The sequence below is a fragment of the Antedon mediterranea genome, chromosome 8 (assembly GCF_964355755.1).
Source record: "Antedon mediterranea chromosome 8, ecAntMedi1.1, whole genome shotgun sequence".
Taxonomy (NCBI): Eukaryota; Metazoa; Echinodermata; class Crinoidea; order Comatulida; family Antedonidae; genus Antedon; species Antedon mediterranea.
Window position 1 is genome coordinate 410,103 of NC_092677.1, and position 15,984 is coordinate 426,086.

General features: G+C 31.2%; 2 protein-coding genes across 5 annotated transcripts in view; one reads left to right on the top strand and one right to left on the bottom strand.

Annotated features, from left to right (window-relative positions):
- Positions 1-7,175, bottom strand: part of LOC140056802 (E3 ubiquitin-protein ligase CBL-like) — a 24,139-nt gene extending 16,964 nt beyond the window's left edge. For all 4 annotated transcript variants that reach the window (XM_072102289.1, XM_072102291.1, XM_072102290.1 and 1 more), the window contains exons 1-4: positions 6,371-7,175; positions 1,221-1,499; positions 610-747; positions 127-346 (exon numbers count right to left, since the gene is read on the bottom strand). In XM_072102289.1, coding sequence (XP_071958390.1) covers positions 127-346; positions 610-747; positions 1,221-1,499; positions 6,371-6,900 — 1,167 coding nt within the window. In that variant the 5' untranslated portion in view covers positions 6,901-7,175. The remainder of the gene's footprint in view (positions 1-126; positions 347-609; positions 748-1,220; positions 1,500-6,370) is intronic.
- On the top strand, positions 1,490-15,101 carry LOC140056803 (TBC1 domain family member 23-like). The gene is made up of 16 exons (XM_072102292.1): positions 1,490-1,518; positions 7,120-7,301; positions 7,788-7,896; positions 8,356-8,461; positions 9,163-9,367; positions 9,506-9,629; positions 9,982-10,106; positions 10,449-10,599; positions 11,707-11,823; positions 11,965-12,060; positions 12,308-12,478; positions 12,938-13,087; positions 13,377-13,519; positions 13,999-14,087; positions 14,307-14,439; positions 14,688-15,101. The coding sequence occupies exons 2-16, from the start codon at positions 7,258-7,260 to the stop codon at positions 14,956-14,958; spliced, it is 2,034 nt and encodes a 677-aa protein (XP_071958393.1). The 5' UTR covers positions 1,490-1,518; positions 7,120-7,257; the 3' UTR covers positions 14,959-15,101.
- Positions 15,102-15,984: the final 883 nt, after the last annotated feature.

Genomic DNA, 15,984 nt, shown 5'->3' on the forward strand with positions numbered 1-15,984 from the left:
TTATAATGAGGCAATAAAGTATCTTGCATAAAGGATAATATGCCAAGAAGTTAAAAACTGCAGTGATGTGTGAGAGTACTGTAGTATTATGTATGGCCTGAGCCAGAAGATAAGAGACACACTCACCTGCCATGCATTCAGACAAGGGGTACACAGGAGGTGTCCACACGGCTCTAATCTCACATCCTTGTCATTCTCCGCACAAATCTTACATAGTTGAAATGTAGAACCCATTTCACAATACAACTCATACTGGTCTTGTGAAACATGAATGTGCTCTTCATGCGGCTTAATTAGGATACTGGTGAGGTCAGGGTTCATATCATCTCCATCAGGATACAAGTAACTAAAGTTAAACATGAAATGTCATTTATTTCGACCTAATTAACAAACGAAAAGTCTCCATAACAAAAGAAACATTGTACTGGTTTCTATGAAAAAAATTTACTTTTATTTTTGAATCTGCAACTTTTGATTTTACAAAAATTATTGTCAAACAAACAATTAAATGCAATAATTAATCATGAGATTTCATGCACAAATTGTGAAACTTTGATGCAAATTGCAATCATATTTTTAATGACATGCACTAGCTCCAGTATAACTTACAAGCCTTCCTTATTGCCATCAATCAATGCCTGACAAAGTGATTTGTTCTGGGGAATGGTCTGTAAGATATTACCTTCTTGCGTTACATAGCCAATCGCCCACTGGCCTAGACGCGTGCAGCTCAGACGAAAAATATAGCTGGAAAAAAAAGAAAATTTTTTAATTTCATGATGGAATTCCCTCTATTTACCATTGTTTTGCCAGGGAGATGAACATTTTGCTTTCTTTTAAATTTTATATTTTATTTCTTTTTAACAAAAAATTAAATAAAATGAAAAGAAAAAGAAACTTACACCAAAAGCAAATAACAGGCCTACTGTATAGGTTTCATGAATCCTATTAATAACTATGTATGTTTCTTTTATGTTTGTTAGTGTTACCCCTATGGAAACAAGCTCTAGAGCTTATATGATTATCCTCTTGCTCTCATCCTGTCATTTGTATGTATTTGTAATATTGTATTTCATGAATGAGCAACAAATAAAAAACAAACTATTTAAAATGTATTCATATAACTAAACATTTTGTGCTTTGTTGTGAATGTCTTCTCTACAACAGTATTTGATATTCATAGAAATGTTATTGAATTGTTAATATTGTTACTACTGTACCTTCCTGGTTTGTGAATATATTTATTGAGTCGTTGTTTCACCTCATCATATGTCATAAAGGACATGTAGCCTTTGTGTTTCACAGCTAAGCTGTTCCAATTCACCAAAAGTGAGCTAAACGGTTGAAAGAGTCGAGTAAACACATCAAACTCAAAGTTAGATATGTAGTCATTGCAGGTGAGATCAATCGTTGTTTTCAGAGCAATCGCTTCAAGACCAGAATGGATGGGATGGACCTCAGCTAGGGTCTGCCGAAACGCACGCCAAGTAACTATAGTTCTGCAAAGAAACAAAAAAGGTTATTTTTTCAAAAACAATTTTGTTTTATTTGTTTACCTTTGTTGGACAATCAATTCTCTCTTTCCATAGTATTAAGTTCTGTCTACACTATCAAACTAGATAGACAAAAAATGTGATGATGATGTGCCCAGATATGGTAGTGATATGCTCAAATATGGTAGTGATATGACACCATCATGTCCATATATGGGCACATTTTTTGGTCACATAAAGTTTGATAGTGTAGACAAGGCTTTATATTCATTTTATTTGTTGTTACCATTTTAGTGATATTGTTATTAGCAATCTAAATTGTGGGTGATTCATCAACATGTCACTTTCTCTTGTATTATTATTCATTTTATTTGTTGTTGCCGTTTTTTTTAACCACCATGATATTGTTAATGGCAATTCCTAAATTGTAAAAACAATCCAACATAATGTGTTGAAAATGTTAATCATTTTAAGTAGAATCCAATAATTTTGAAACCCTAAAACGCTACAAAGTGAAAATAACGACTGTCAGACACGTTGGGTAGATTAGTATCTAATTAATAGATTGGACATGATTGAAGATGCGACCAATCAGAATACAATGTTACTGTCATGTGATCAACAAACACTCCATTGATGATTAGTGTTACTATTTGTGTCAGTATGGTAGTTTTATTCTTAATGGTAAGCAGTCAAATTACATCATCATATTAAGTATGTACTTATTGTACATCATAGCCTCATTTTAGCATGGATCATTTTTTCAACATCATTCAGTTTTATCTTCATTTAAGTTAGTGTTCAATTGTTCTTTTTAATCTATCCATCCTAACCATTTTTTTTCTATAATAAGAGATTATTATAATCTCTTATTAATCAATATGTAATACATTCAAAAAATTGATTGAATTTGAATTTTATTGATAATATTATTTGTTTGTTTTTCTATATAAAATATTGATATTCATATTGATTAATATTGATTATTGATATTCATATTGATTATTGATTAATATTGATTATTGATATTCATATTGATTATTGATTAATATTAATTATTGATATTCATATTGATTAATATTGATTATTAATACAATAAACTGATGACTATTATTAATACATATACCTTTAATTATTCAAATTCCAACTGTTTTGTTGTTAAGTTGCATTGTGTTTTATTGGGCCACATTTTGAATTGAAGCAGGGTTCACCTTGAGTTTTTATGTTACTTGCGTAAATCCATAATAATTAGACATGCTCTCTATATTATAGAATCAATGGGTAATACGATGACTCATTAATGAGCAGATGATCCCTAGGTTTATTAATTTAATCAATCACTGTAAAGCTATATAATAATGAACTTAACAATGTAAAATTATTGTTTTTGTAATGATTGATCATCAGTCAAATTATACTGTACAGTTTAAATTGTATTTTGTCGGTCAGAAGTAAAACATAATCATTTTTTTTGTGGTTTTCCTTTTCCTTTCAGCAACCAAAACCATAAGGAAACCACTGTTCATTCAACAACATGACTTTACATAAATGTTCATAGCAATGCTGGTATGAACATATTTTTAACAAAATTTACTTCAAAATTAGGCAAATGTAAAAATCAAAATTATATGTAGGTTAATCTCTTATGATATAAAACTGTAGGCTATAAGATATCGTCTATTAATAGTAATCCCATGGGATTAATAATGGGTCCACATAGGGGATTAATGGGTTCACATAGGGGATAAATGGTTAGTTAATCCCCATGAGTATTAGTGGTTTCTACAGTGAGTGGGTCGATCCATTGAAACGATAATCATAATTTGAAAGTGAATAAAAAAATAAATTTATATGAATTACTGCATAATTATCTGCAACATTACCCAAAATGCAACAAGGTAATGTGGTAAAAAAAAAGAATATGTTACAATAGTTGACTTATTTTGATTCTAGAAATTCTAGAGCAATGATCAGTTAAATATGATGTTCCAATCATCACCATTGATTTAGCATTTTAACCAGTTTAATATGAAATTTGTCCTGTTTTTGTTAATAAAGCTCTGTCTACACTATCAAACTTTATGCGACATAAAAATGTGATGTGTCCATATATGTATATGATGATGTCATATCACTACCATATTTGGTATATCACTACCATATTTGGGTATATCACTACCGTACCACATTTGGGTATATCACACTTTTTTTGTCAAGATAGTTTGATACTATAGACAGAAATTGATTCTCACGGGTATTAATCAGCTCGCATCAGAAACCTTTTCTAAAGTTGTTAAATTCAAGGAAGTACATACATGTTTATCCAGTAGTATAACAATGCAACTTACTTTCATTGAATACAATTCAGCGACGCTATTTCTTAGACCATCATTCAATTTTTGGAATATACAGTCATTTCTATTGTAAACCTGTTTATGCTCCATGACATTTATTTTTACAATACATTTAAAAAACATTTCCTGGATTGAACAACGTAACTGATCAATACAGTTAGTTATCATTATTTTTATTTACAGTACAGTACAGCATACACAATTTCAGAGAAATCTATTTAAACATCTCAAATACATCTGTAGATAGGATACTGTAGGTGCCTGTAAACTAACAATTAATCATTTCTAGAACAGTCATCTTTTCAAATACCGGACACCTACAGTATAGGCTGGCCACAGTAAATATATCTGGTTTCCTGAAAAGTCTGGTATCTGGTATGTGTTTTTAATGGTAAAAGTTAATTTGAACTGTTTGGACTTCAAGAAAAGTCTGTATTGGGAGAGTACTGCTGTAGTTACTGTACAATCATAAAAAGTGCAAAATGCAGTATATAAAGTATAAAAAAATACCTGGTCAATAAAAAATAAAACTGACAAGAATACTGTCTCAAAGCCATGTCAAATGAATAAATTGTTGAATATAAGCTGGTCTAACATCTTGTGCGCTGTATGTTTATGTTATTGCACTAGACTCACTGCTAACTGGTTTAATATCCAAAAATTGGTGATAGACCTGAACAATAAAGATTATTAAAATCAGACTTTGAACAGGCCATTTTGTAAATTTAATCAAGTTAATCACTAAATAGTAAAGGATGGAGTTTTATACTCCATCTAATGTAGAAAAAAAATGATTTTACTTCAAAATACTGTAAACAGTTAAATGCAATAAATAGTCGGAGTGGATGATAGAAAATTTAACCTTTTTTTGCAGTTTTATCAGGTAAATCATTTTTGGTCAAAGTGAATTTGGATATGGACATTAAAATGTCATATTCAACAAATAAAATTAATTTTCAAGGAGATAATATATCTGGAAACAATACACCAAAATTCACTAAAGGAGTGTGGACTTCCATACTGTGTATATACTGTACATTCTAGTAGCAGGAAATAATGCCTAAACATTGTACAGTGTGTGATCAGGGAAGTAGATTTGGTGTTTGTTTATTTAGATCTCAAGATTGTTTGTTTTTCACACTGACATTAACTAATAATTTGAATTTTAAGAGACACCATTGCATAGCATTGACTACAGTTAGGTACTCCTGTGTAGCAGTTGGCTATCCAAATGTACACTGGCAAACATGTTACTTGTTTTAAGGTACTCCTGTGTAGCAGTTGGCTATCCAAATGTACACTGGCAAACATGTTACTTGTTTTAAGGTACTCCTGTGTAGCAGTTGGCTATCCAAATGTACACTGGCAAACATGTTACTTGTTTTAAGGTACTCCTGTGTAGCAGTTGGCTATCCAAATGTACACTGGCAAACATGTTACTTGTTTTAAGGTACTCCTGTGTAGCAGTTGGCTATCCAAATGTACACTGGCAAACATGTTACTTGTTTTAAGGTACTCCTGTGTAGCAGTTGGCTATCCAAATGTACACTGGCAAACATGTTACTTGTTTTAAGGTACTCCTGTGTAGCAGTTGGCTATCCAAATGTACACTGGCAAACATGTTACTTGTTTTAAGGTACTCCTGTGTAGCAGTTGGCTATCCAAATGTACACTGGCAAACATGTTCCTTGTTTTAATATAAATTCATGATTTTGTTTCAATGGATGTTTGGATAGAAAAAATAAAAATCTGTTAAAAGTGCAAAATGGCCATCCATATTGATTTTGAAAACATACTTTTAATTTATTTAAAAGTATATATATAACAAAATAAGATACCACGGATTACAACTCAGCTTTAAATTAATTAAGTTGAGATTTTGTCTTCTTTAATTTACCATCTTGCAACCTCCGGTATAAAGCTTTCAAACAATAGGTCATTAATATTAAATACATAGTAGGCCTTGGAATATGACAATTGATCTACTGTATTATCCAATTGGATTTGAAGACAAATATATCATACTAATGTTGGTAAAGGAACCCTAAAAGATGAGTCAGAATATTTTTAGGTTGAGAGGCATTTTATACCAAACTGTTAAATATACTTGGATTTAATAATGAAAAAAAGACATCGCCTACACACAAATTGATAACACCACAAACATACCACTCAATATAAATCTTATAGTTGGTAAAAATAACTAATAAACAGACAATACAAAAAAAAATAATGATAAATTATATAAAATTATTTTTTAAATAATATTGGAATGTAAATAAAAACAGTAATTTAAAAAATTATAATAAAAAGATAAATATTAATAGACTTTCTTTTATTACACTTCTAAACAATAATAACTATGTATCCTTTTAGCTAGTAAGTATCATACTTAAATATTACTATTAAGTAAGTATCATACTTAAATATTACTATTTCATACATAATAATAATACATTATTATTTATACCTGTACTGTATGTTGGAAAATTATTTAAAACATTCATTTCTTTCTAGTCTTACCTTGTTCCAAAATTCTTCTTCCAGAAGTCTGAAGCATCCTGCTTTGTAATCCTAAAATGAGAGTCGATGTAAATACCGTTTGGAAATACCGCTTTTATCTCCGCTAAATTATGACTAAAGATTAACGAGAGTCTATTTAATTCACGCCGGCACGTTGCAGACTCATCAAACATTCGTTCTTTGTTGTCCTTAAAAAGTTTAATTGTCTGTTTCGTCTTGCGCATAATATTATCGACGAAGATCCGAAAGTATTCTATTTCATTCAAAACATGAACACGATCTTCATATTTGGTCCAGATAGTTCGTAGATGATGATACGTGTCCGGGAGAATGTCAAGAATATAAGGGGGGCTGTTTTTTAGTTTCATTTTGGGATGTTGGCAAAGCCGCATTACTTTTTCCATCCATCTCCATGTTCGTTCGAGTGTTCTGCGGTCAACAGTTGGTCTTGTTGGTGCTACAAGATCAGCTACCGCACCTCCCAGTTTACTTAAGCCGCTTAAAAAAGCTCTGGCACCACCGCTTGCCATCACTGCTTCTCAGTCCAGTCCACTGGCTGCCTCTTCGTTTACCTTCAAAAAACAACAAAAAAACCTAGCCTTGCACAGCAGCTAGCCACACAACACGGTAAAAAGGCTTTATTCACCGACCTGCGCCACTGCTTACCGGTAAACTGAGATTTTATATGTTAAAACATTATCAAAATATTACTCATCTTTCATTTTGTCCACATTTTGTTCTTTTTTTAGAGAAATAACACGATTTATCTGAGATTCACCATCGAGATGTATCACCTCCTGTGGGCAGATTGTTGAACAGTGTGAACGCGGAAGTAAATACACGCCCTCTATAGTGCTTCCGCATACACGTCATTTAATTTAGCAAAAATGGCAGACGAAGCTGGTTGCGAAGTGTTGGAAGACACAAGTTGGTGAGTGTTTAAACTGCAGGTTTGAGGGTGTAATAGTCCAGGAAATACTCAGGTTTTGTCTCCACCTACAATGAATAATTGCACTACAATATAGCATGCTTTAAACCGAAAATAAGCGTTTGCAAAATTTATAACCAGGGTTCGTAGTGGAACTAGGCTAGGCTGCCTAGCCAAGTATCTGAATGCAGTGCTCTGGCCAGTGTGGAACTCTACTTCTGGCCACACAGCAGAGGTTGTTTACACGGTCGTTTACACACACACTGTTGCTGAACAGAGGGGAGGGGCCACAATTGCACACAGTGTGAATGAGAGGGGAATTGCATTTATACATTCTTGTTCACTGTGAATTATTTTGTGTGCAATTTTAATATCTTTGGTACTACAAAGTACAAATGCACTAACAAACAGTGTTTTTAATAATAATATTTGTTAAAATAGAAGATTATTACTAATTCTTTTTATTTTGAAAAATCAATTGTTTTGTAGGCATCAAGACCTGGAAGATGCCCTTGCAGAATGTTGTGACTTTGGAGCTTTGAGAAACATCTGCAAAGGAAGACAGATTCCTGACCACTACGTTGCAGAATCATGGAAAGTATGTTGTACTCAATCACTTCATCTAACTCACTGTACTTGAGCTTGAACTTTATTCATCCCTTGTTGTTCTCCATTCATTCACAATTCAGAAATTAATAATTAATAATAATAATTATTAATTTTGACTTTTATAACGCATTCTGCAAACCTTAATGCCCTTAACAGAAGAAATAAGAAGAGTTTGGTGTGCAACTCTCATCCCCTTTTTATTTGTATTTTTTATTTAATTTCGTCACAGAGTTGAACAATAATATGTAATATATGTAAATAAATATAAGTTTCTTGAAAAAGTAAAAAATAAAACTAAATATTTAAAATAATGTTTTATAAAACATGGAAAAAGAATTTAAAAATATCAAAAGATGAGAACATCTTTACATCAGTTACCTGTTTGTAGTTTGAGCCACTGGCAAACAAATATTTCTTATATTTAACATCTATTTATTTGATTTTAAAGATATGTTTAAATGTTGCCAAAAAAGGTGACAGCCTGGCAACCTTTGATGGAATTTTTGATCTTGAAGATCAGGACCAACTACGTATTGATTGTAAAGAATTTGTAGGTATGTTCTGGCAAATGTAAAAGTATGTGATAACAAGTATTTATTGATTGTAAAGAATGTAAACAAAAAACAGGTTTTTTAAACCAATACTGTATTTTCGAGTTAAAATAACGATAGTGCGGCATTTAATGAATAGGCAAACTGCATTAAAATGCCTCACTATTGTTATATTAACTCGGAAGTTTGGTGGAATCATTCATGATTTATCTAACAAATACTGTATTTCTATGAAATTGTGCACAAAATTGTATTGCCAAAATGCACTAGCAACAAAAACAACAATACAGGTGAATACGGATGATTAGACTAAGACAAATAAATAAATGGTTTGCAGTACACCTGTTTCCAAAAGGATGTGTGTTTCGGGGCCCTCATGAGACAAGCCTTTGCTTCTAGTGCGGGCCCAGTTTTATTGTTGGTAACTAAATTAATGAAAAGAGAATTAGTAAGTTTGTGAATATCCCAACGTCGTTTTTGTTATGCTACAGCTGCCTCTTGAATGAAGTAATCAATAATCAGTCAAATGTATTGATATCAGAAATTGAGAAATTCATAAAGCAACATACTATTATTTAAAAATGTCTATTTCATGCCATGCTTACCTGGATAAACCTACAATAGACCTTTCTCCTCTAATATTATGAGTTAACGGAATCTTCAAACTTTATTATAAGTTATTTTATTTACTTTTTTTTTTGCAGATAAATTTGACAATACACAAGCTGAGAAATTGTCTTTAGCTAGTGACATTGAATCTGTAGTTACATTTTACTGTAAGTCAAAAAATGTCAAATATGATAAAAAGAACGGTTGGTTAGAGATTCTGTCACCGTTTGTAGCTTTGAAGATGGACAAATGTGATCTGTACAACTGTTTCTATGCTGTTATGACACGATTCGTACCAAGGTATTTATAACAGTTCACATGAAAAATATTACATATTTCATTTTTATTATAAGGTCGACATAAAGTAAAAAGTAAAAAAAGTTTTTCTTTTACTCATGTTTTTCAAATGTGAATAAAACAAACATTTCTTTTTTATAGGGATAGAAGTTCTTATAAAAAGTGTTTTCATCTTTTCCGTCTTTTACTCATGTATCATGAACCGGAGTTGTGCAATTTTCTAGATACAAAACGCATCTCACCAGAAAGTTACACAAAGAAATGGGTAAGCCTTGGTCTTATCATCTTCTTTGTAATATTTGTAATTTTATTATAAATTAATACTCCATTGTAATACACTCCTTTCTTATAGAGTTTATTATAAATAAATGTTAATTTTTTATTTATTTATTCTGATAATCAAGTAGATCAATCAAGGATAAAAACCAAGTACAAAAAGCAACTTTATTTCCACTGTGGTCCCTAAATGAAACACCCTAAATATTAACAACAGAATTGTAGAATAAACAAAATATAAAATGAATACAACAAGAATTGATACATAATATATATAAAGCTGTAGTTATTGTTATCATCAATATTGGTTCACGTACATTCATGCACTATTTTGCCTATAGTTTGCGTCCGTATTTGCTGGTAACTGTGATGCTGACGTCGTACAGTCCATGTGGAATGTCTACTTCCTTCAAGCCGACCCTTTCTTAATCTTTTTTCTTGGATTAGTAATTTTAGTCAATGCTAAGTAAGTAGTACTGTCTTTAAATTTGTTTGATTTAATTTAGGCAAACTGTTCACAATATGAGACACACAATAATACTAACATACAATTCAATTCAATTCCTTTATTTCGGAAATATTTCATCAAAAAAACTTATAACAAAGAAAAAAAAAACGAATTCGCAATCTCTAAGCTAAAATATATAGAATACTTCTTCATCTACAATAACGAATAGGTTTAATTCATTATTTATTTAAGAATCAATTCTGTGCATACACATAAAAATATACAAATACAGACAGAATAGACAATCATTTTGACTCTTTACACAAATCTCATTGTATTGGTTTGTTTATATTTATTTAGAGACCACATCTTTACATTAAGTGGTGAAGGCAATCAAGTTATTATTGACAGTTTAGCTAATTTTCCCGATCAACTTGAAGCTGAAGATGTTGATGATTTTTGTTCATTAGCTCAGTACTATGCCTCAAAAACACCTCAGTCATTCAGAAGGGTTAGTGAGTGTTGCATTATTCAATGAGCCTATGCTGTTACCTTTTATGTTTTTTTATATGCTGTATTTAAAGATGTATTGTCTGTCCCTTTGACTAATTCCAAAAAACAAAAATTTTTTTTATTTCCAAAAAAAGTGGTTCATTTTGAAGTATCATAATAGTTATTAACTTTCACCAAAAATTAGTCAAAAAAAAAATAATTTAACCGAAATACAAAAAAAAAAATAACTTCCAGTCAAAGTTTTCAATCAAAACATATCCCATAATGCAATGCGCTTGTTTGGCTACTCTGTATGCATAATCATAAAACTTCCTCGCGATCTGTGTGAAAACACCTTTTCAACCGTGATGAGTTGTAAACAATCCTAATTAGCATCATGCATAATGCATACTCGTGGTTTGAAATCTTTGTTTACTTTCGCTTGCAGCGATTTCTCAGACGAAATAATGTAATCTAATTAATTTACTTGTTAATTACGTAAACTGTTGTTTTTGGCTCGAATTTTCGACTTAAAGTGAATAACTTTAATATTACTTTGATATGGCCAATTTAAATTTAGAATATTTTTTTTTTCATTTTTTGTGTTTCAAGGGACAATACATCTTTAAAGTAATTCTCAAAACTAAAAAGCATAGAAATCTGTCTGAAAGCACATGGTGTACTGCAAACTTACTACAGTTTATTCGCCTTTTGAAGCAATTTGGAATAAATAAAGTGTGATGTGCTAAAATAGGGTAGTGATTTGCCCAATTATGATAGTAATATGACATCATCATGCCCATATATGGGCACATCACATTTTTTTGTCACATAAAGTTTGATAGTGTAGACAGAGCTTAAACCTTAAGCCATGGCTATGTTCAGGCATAGTGACAAAATATGCAATGTTGAAGGTGCATGGTGTGAGAAACTTTCAACCCAGTTTCTCTTTTTAGTTTATTCTTTTCAGTCAGTGTGTGTTTTATGCACTAAACCTTTAATGGAAAGATACTGTTGTGTTTTTCTCAGAATTACCATTACATTTTGTTGTCACTTTTCAGTTTATATTTCCAGTGTGTTTGTATAGATACCTTTAATGTAGGGATATTGTTGTTTTTCCCCTCAGGATTACCAGTCAATGTTTGGTGGCACAAACACTAAAGATAGGACAAATAACCTGTCTCATGAATTATGTTTACAAGTTAATGTATCAGAATTAGTGCAGTCAACATCACAGGCTTCTGTAAGTAATACTCAACTCTACATATGTAAAGCCAATTTGTTTTTACACTGATGTACTAATCCAACAGCGTACTAAACTGATTCGTAAAAGAACTAAGGCATGTCTGATAGGTGATATAACTCTTGATCTCTCTTTCTTTAGGCTGACAGTGTTACATATTTTGTTGTTGATTGTCGACCTGCTGAGCAATACAACAGTGGGCATCTACCAACTGCTTTTCACCTTGATGCAAACCTTGTGAGTAACCTTTCTAAAGCTTGGTTTCCACTAGAGACCTCGGAATGCAAAGATGTCTAGATTCTAACGCAAATGAGTTGACCAATCACAAGCTCCTCCTCTACTGTCCTGAAACAAAAGCTTTTATAGATGAATTTTCTGTCCCAAATCACACTTAATGTAAACCATCTTCAAGCTATAACTGGATATCAATTTTTTTTTTTTTCTAATAATGTTGTTATCATAATTGGTTGATGGTTTCTTTCAGATGTTACAGCAGCCATCAGAGTTTGCAAGTGCGGTCAAAGCTCTCTCAGCAGCTCAGCAGCAAGCTGTGGATGCAGGGTCTGATGCAGCTGGTGAACATCTCTGCTTCATGGGCAGTGGCAGAGAAGAAGAGGACCAATATGTACACATGGTTGTTGCCAATTTCCTTCAGGTTCGTACTTCTGTTTTGTACGTTTTCAACAACACAGCAATAGACTTTATATGCTGGATTGACTAGTAACCAGGTTTGCTTCATGCAGCGGCAGATAAAAAGACATCAGATTGGAATACCCTTCTATACTCCAACCATTATTACTAAAAGCCTGTTCAAGTTGATCTCTAATTTTGACTAGCTCTCCCCTCCTTAACCTCTATCTAGACATTGAGTTATACTCCATTTGGAGTTTTTCAATTATACAATCAAGATTAAGATAGATCATTGTGTGTTTTTTGTTGTCAAGTAACAGGAAAACACATAAAGCAGTTGAATGAATAGATTAAATTATTGTACAGTATAATCATGATATAAATAAACAGATCTATTGATGATAAGATTCTTGTTTAGTTACCCAAGATAGCTTCATGTTTCTAGTGCTTGGTTTAAACAAATTATTAAATTGATCATTTTCAGAAAAAGAGTCAATATGTAAGCATAGCATCTGGAGGGTTTGATGCTTTACATAAATTACTTGAAAAAGAACTTGCTACAGGGTTAACAGGTCATTCTATTACCACTTGTATAGTGTGTAGACCAGAGATGGCGCAATCAGAGGAAGAACTAGTAAGTATCTGTATATGACAATTTAGCACCATGTATTCAATTCTTAAGTATAGCCTTAATACTAGTATTGGTGGTCATTCACTTTCAATAGTACCACATTTACTCATAAATTTCGATATAAAAATTACATGATTGGTAAATTACCAGAACTATAAATAAAGTTAAGTTAAGTAGTATTAAGCCTGAACTTTTTCACATTAAGTGATACTAAAGATATATTATACTAAAATGTGATATATAGCAAAATATGTGGTTTTTGAAATATGTTTTTTTTATGTACTTTACTTAGTGTGAAGATATGTCTCAGCCGACGTTAGCCGTGAAGGGTGCAGCGTTTATGGGTAAACTAACGTCAACACTAAAGAGTAAATCAGCAACAGTCAAAGATAAAATGATTGACTTTATTAAAAATGAAGTCTCACAAGAAGACAGGTACATTTTGTAAATGTTTTTAGTTGAAATAATCTGAATAAAAAATGATTTAAGCTATGTTCTAGTTTGGAGATCTGATAACAAATTTTAGAAAAATAGTGTAGTGTTTAAGAATGGATTTAATAACACTTTTTATTTGTTATCATTAGACATGTTAGTAGTGAGGTTGTAGGCAAGAGATACATTTAATAACACTGTTTATTTGTTATCATTAGACATGTTAGTAGTGAGGTTGTAGGCAAGAGATACATTAAATCACACTGTTTATTTGTTATCATTAGACATGTTAGTAGTGAGGTTGTAGGCAAGAGATACATTAAATCACACTGTGTATTTGTTATCATTAGACATGTTAGTAGTGAGGTTGTAGGCAAAAGATACATTAAATCACACTGTTTATTTGTTATCATTAGACATGTTAGTAGTGAGGTTGTAGGCAAGAGATACATTAAATAACACTGTTTATTTGTTATCATTAGACATGTTAGTAGTGAGGTTGTAGGCAAAAGATACAAAGCAAGTAAAATGCAACCAGTCTTTACTATTGCAGATGATGATGATGACAATGGTCAGTACCACCTCTTAATTCAGTATTAATAATTAAAAATAATGTACACTATAATGATTTTATATATTTTAATACAAACACAAACAAAAACAAATCACAATCATTAGCATGGTACCAAGGATAGAACTCTAAATTTCTAAATGAATTTACATACTGATGTGATGTGTCTGATTTATATTGTAACTCACCATAACCAATTTATTTTCTGTATTTTTTCAGATGGAAGTTCATCAAATCTTTCCGATGATGACAGAAGAGAAGTTGTAAACATTGAAACGTGGCTTAAGAAGCCAGAGGTCAAATACAAGTTCAAATGTCAAGAGGTCAGAGACAATGGATTCATGAGCCCTTGGTAAGTTATATGGCACCAACTTTTTACTGATTTTTAAGTTATTGCTCTTAAATTGTTTTGATTTATCAATTTTTAAGTCTATGTTACTAATTTTTAACCACCTGCCTAAATTTATTGCACTTAAGTTGTTTTACTTTATCAAATAACATTTTTAATTATATGTTACTAATTTTTAAGCACATTCCTAAAGTTATTTCACTTAAGTTGTTATGTTTATCAATTTTTAAGTTTGTGTTACTGATTTTCAGCAATCTACTCACCACTGATACTCACATGTATATTCTACGAGACATACCTGATCGCAAAGGATTTGCACATATAACAGCAAGACGGGCGCTTGCAAGTGTCGCTAAGATCACGTCTAAGAAGCGTTGTCCGGAACTTATCACTTTTAAGTATGGTTTCTTAGAGAATGACGTCCTGAAATTGGTCAGTTACGATAGACTTTTTATAACAAATGCTGGTGAAGCTACTAAATTAATCAAACAGCAGATTATGACAGTAATAGATTCACAATAAACTTTTACACCTCTTCATATCTTACTCTACCACCTGCTAAGTACAGTAACTTCACATTTAACCTTTGACCTTAATTCTAAATACTGGAATATATTGAAATAAGTAATTGATGATAGAATGATATTACAGTATATATATACTTTTTTATTTTGGATAAACTTTGAACTTGTTACAGTTATGTAAAAAATGTATGTTTAATTCAGCTTTCTTCCGTTTCTCAGTTTAACATAAAAAAAACCTATGTACGTAAGTGGGAGAAAGCAATGAAGAAACAGGAAACCCGAATTACACATACATTTTCTACATATTCTTTTTTTTTTCCACTGAAATATGACTATGAATAGTGATTACAGATACCATTTATCTGTGGGAATGTGTGTTTATATAGCTTTACAGTCTTAATAGAAATGGTATGCATGAATGCGTATTAATAAAATTTATTTGAAGAAATTATTAATATATATGAATCAATTTAAATGTATAAAAAAAAAAAAACTGTCTTCAAAATGCATTGAAGGTATCAATCATTGAAGGTATCAATCATGTTATATGTGTTTGAAATAATTATTATTTTGTGTTTAAATTATTGACCATAAAGATTTCAAATGAATTGTACTGTATAATAAACATAAAATATATAAACAGTAAGATTTGCGATTTCAATATTTTAAAATTGTTTTTGTGGATAACGATCTACAACCAAATTGTCTGTACTGTATCTCCACATAATGCATAGTACATCCAGTATTAATAGGTAAATTCTATAATAAAGTGTCACATATATCACATGTGATGCTTGCATTGCACTGTAAAGTTAGGGTAATATGCTTATGCCCTATGATAAAGGTGTCACATGTTATAATATGTACATACACTGTATTATAGAATTTGATATTGGACAAATTTGCCAAATTAAAATACAAACATGTCATATTTATTTTAGTGTTACTGTTGTGTATACAAAACGTTGATATATACAAGGCCATGTGTTAGTTGCAAGCTAGAAAATCACTAAGAATCTTGTTG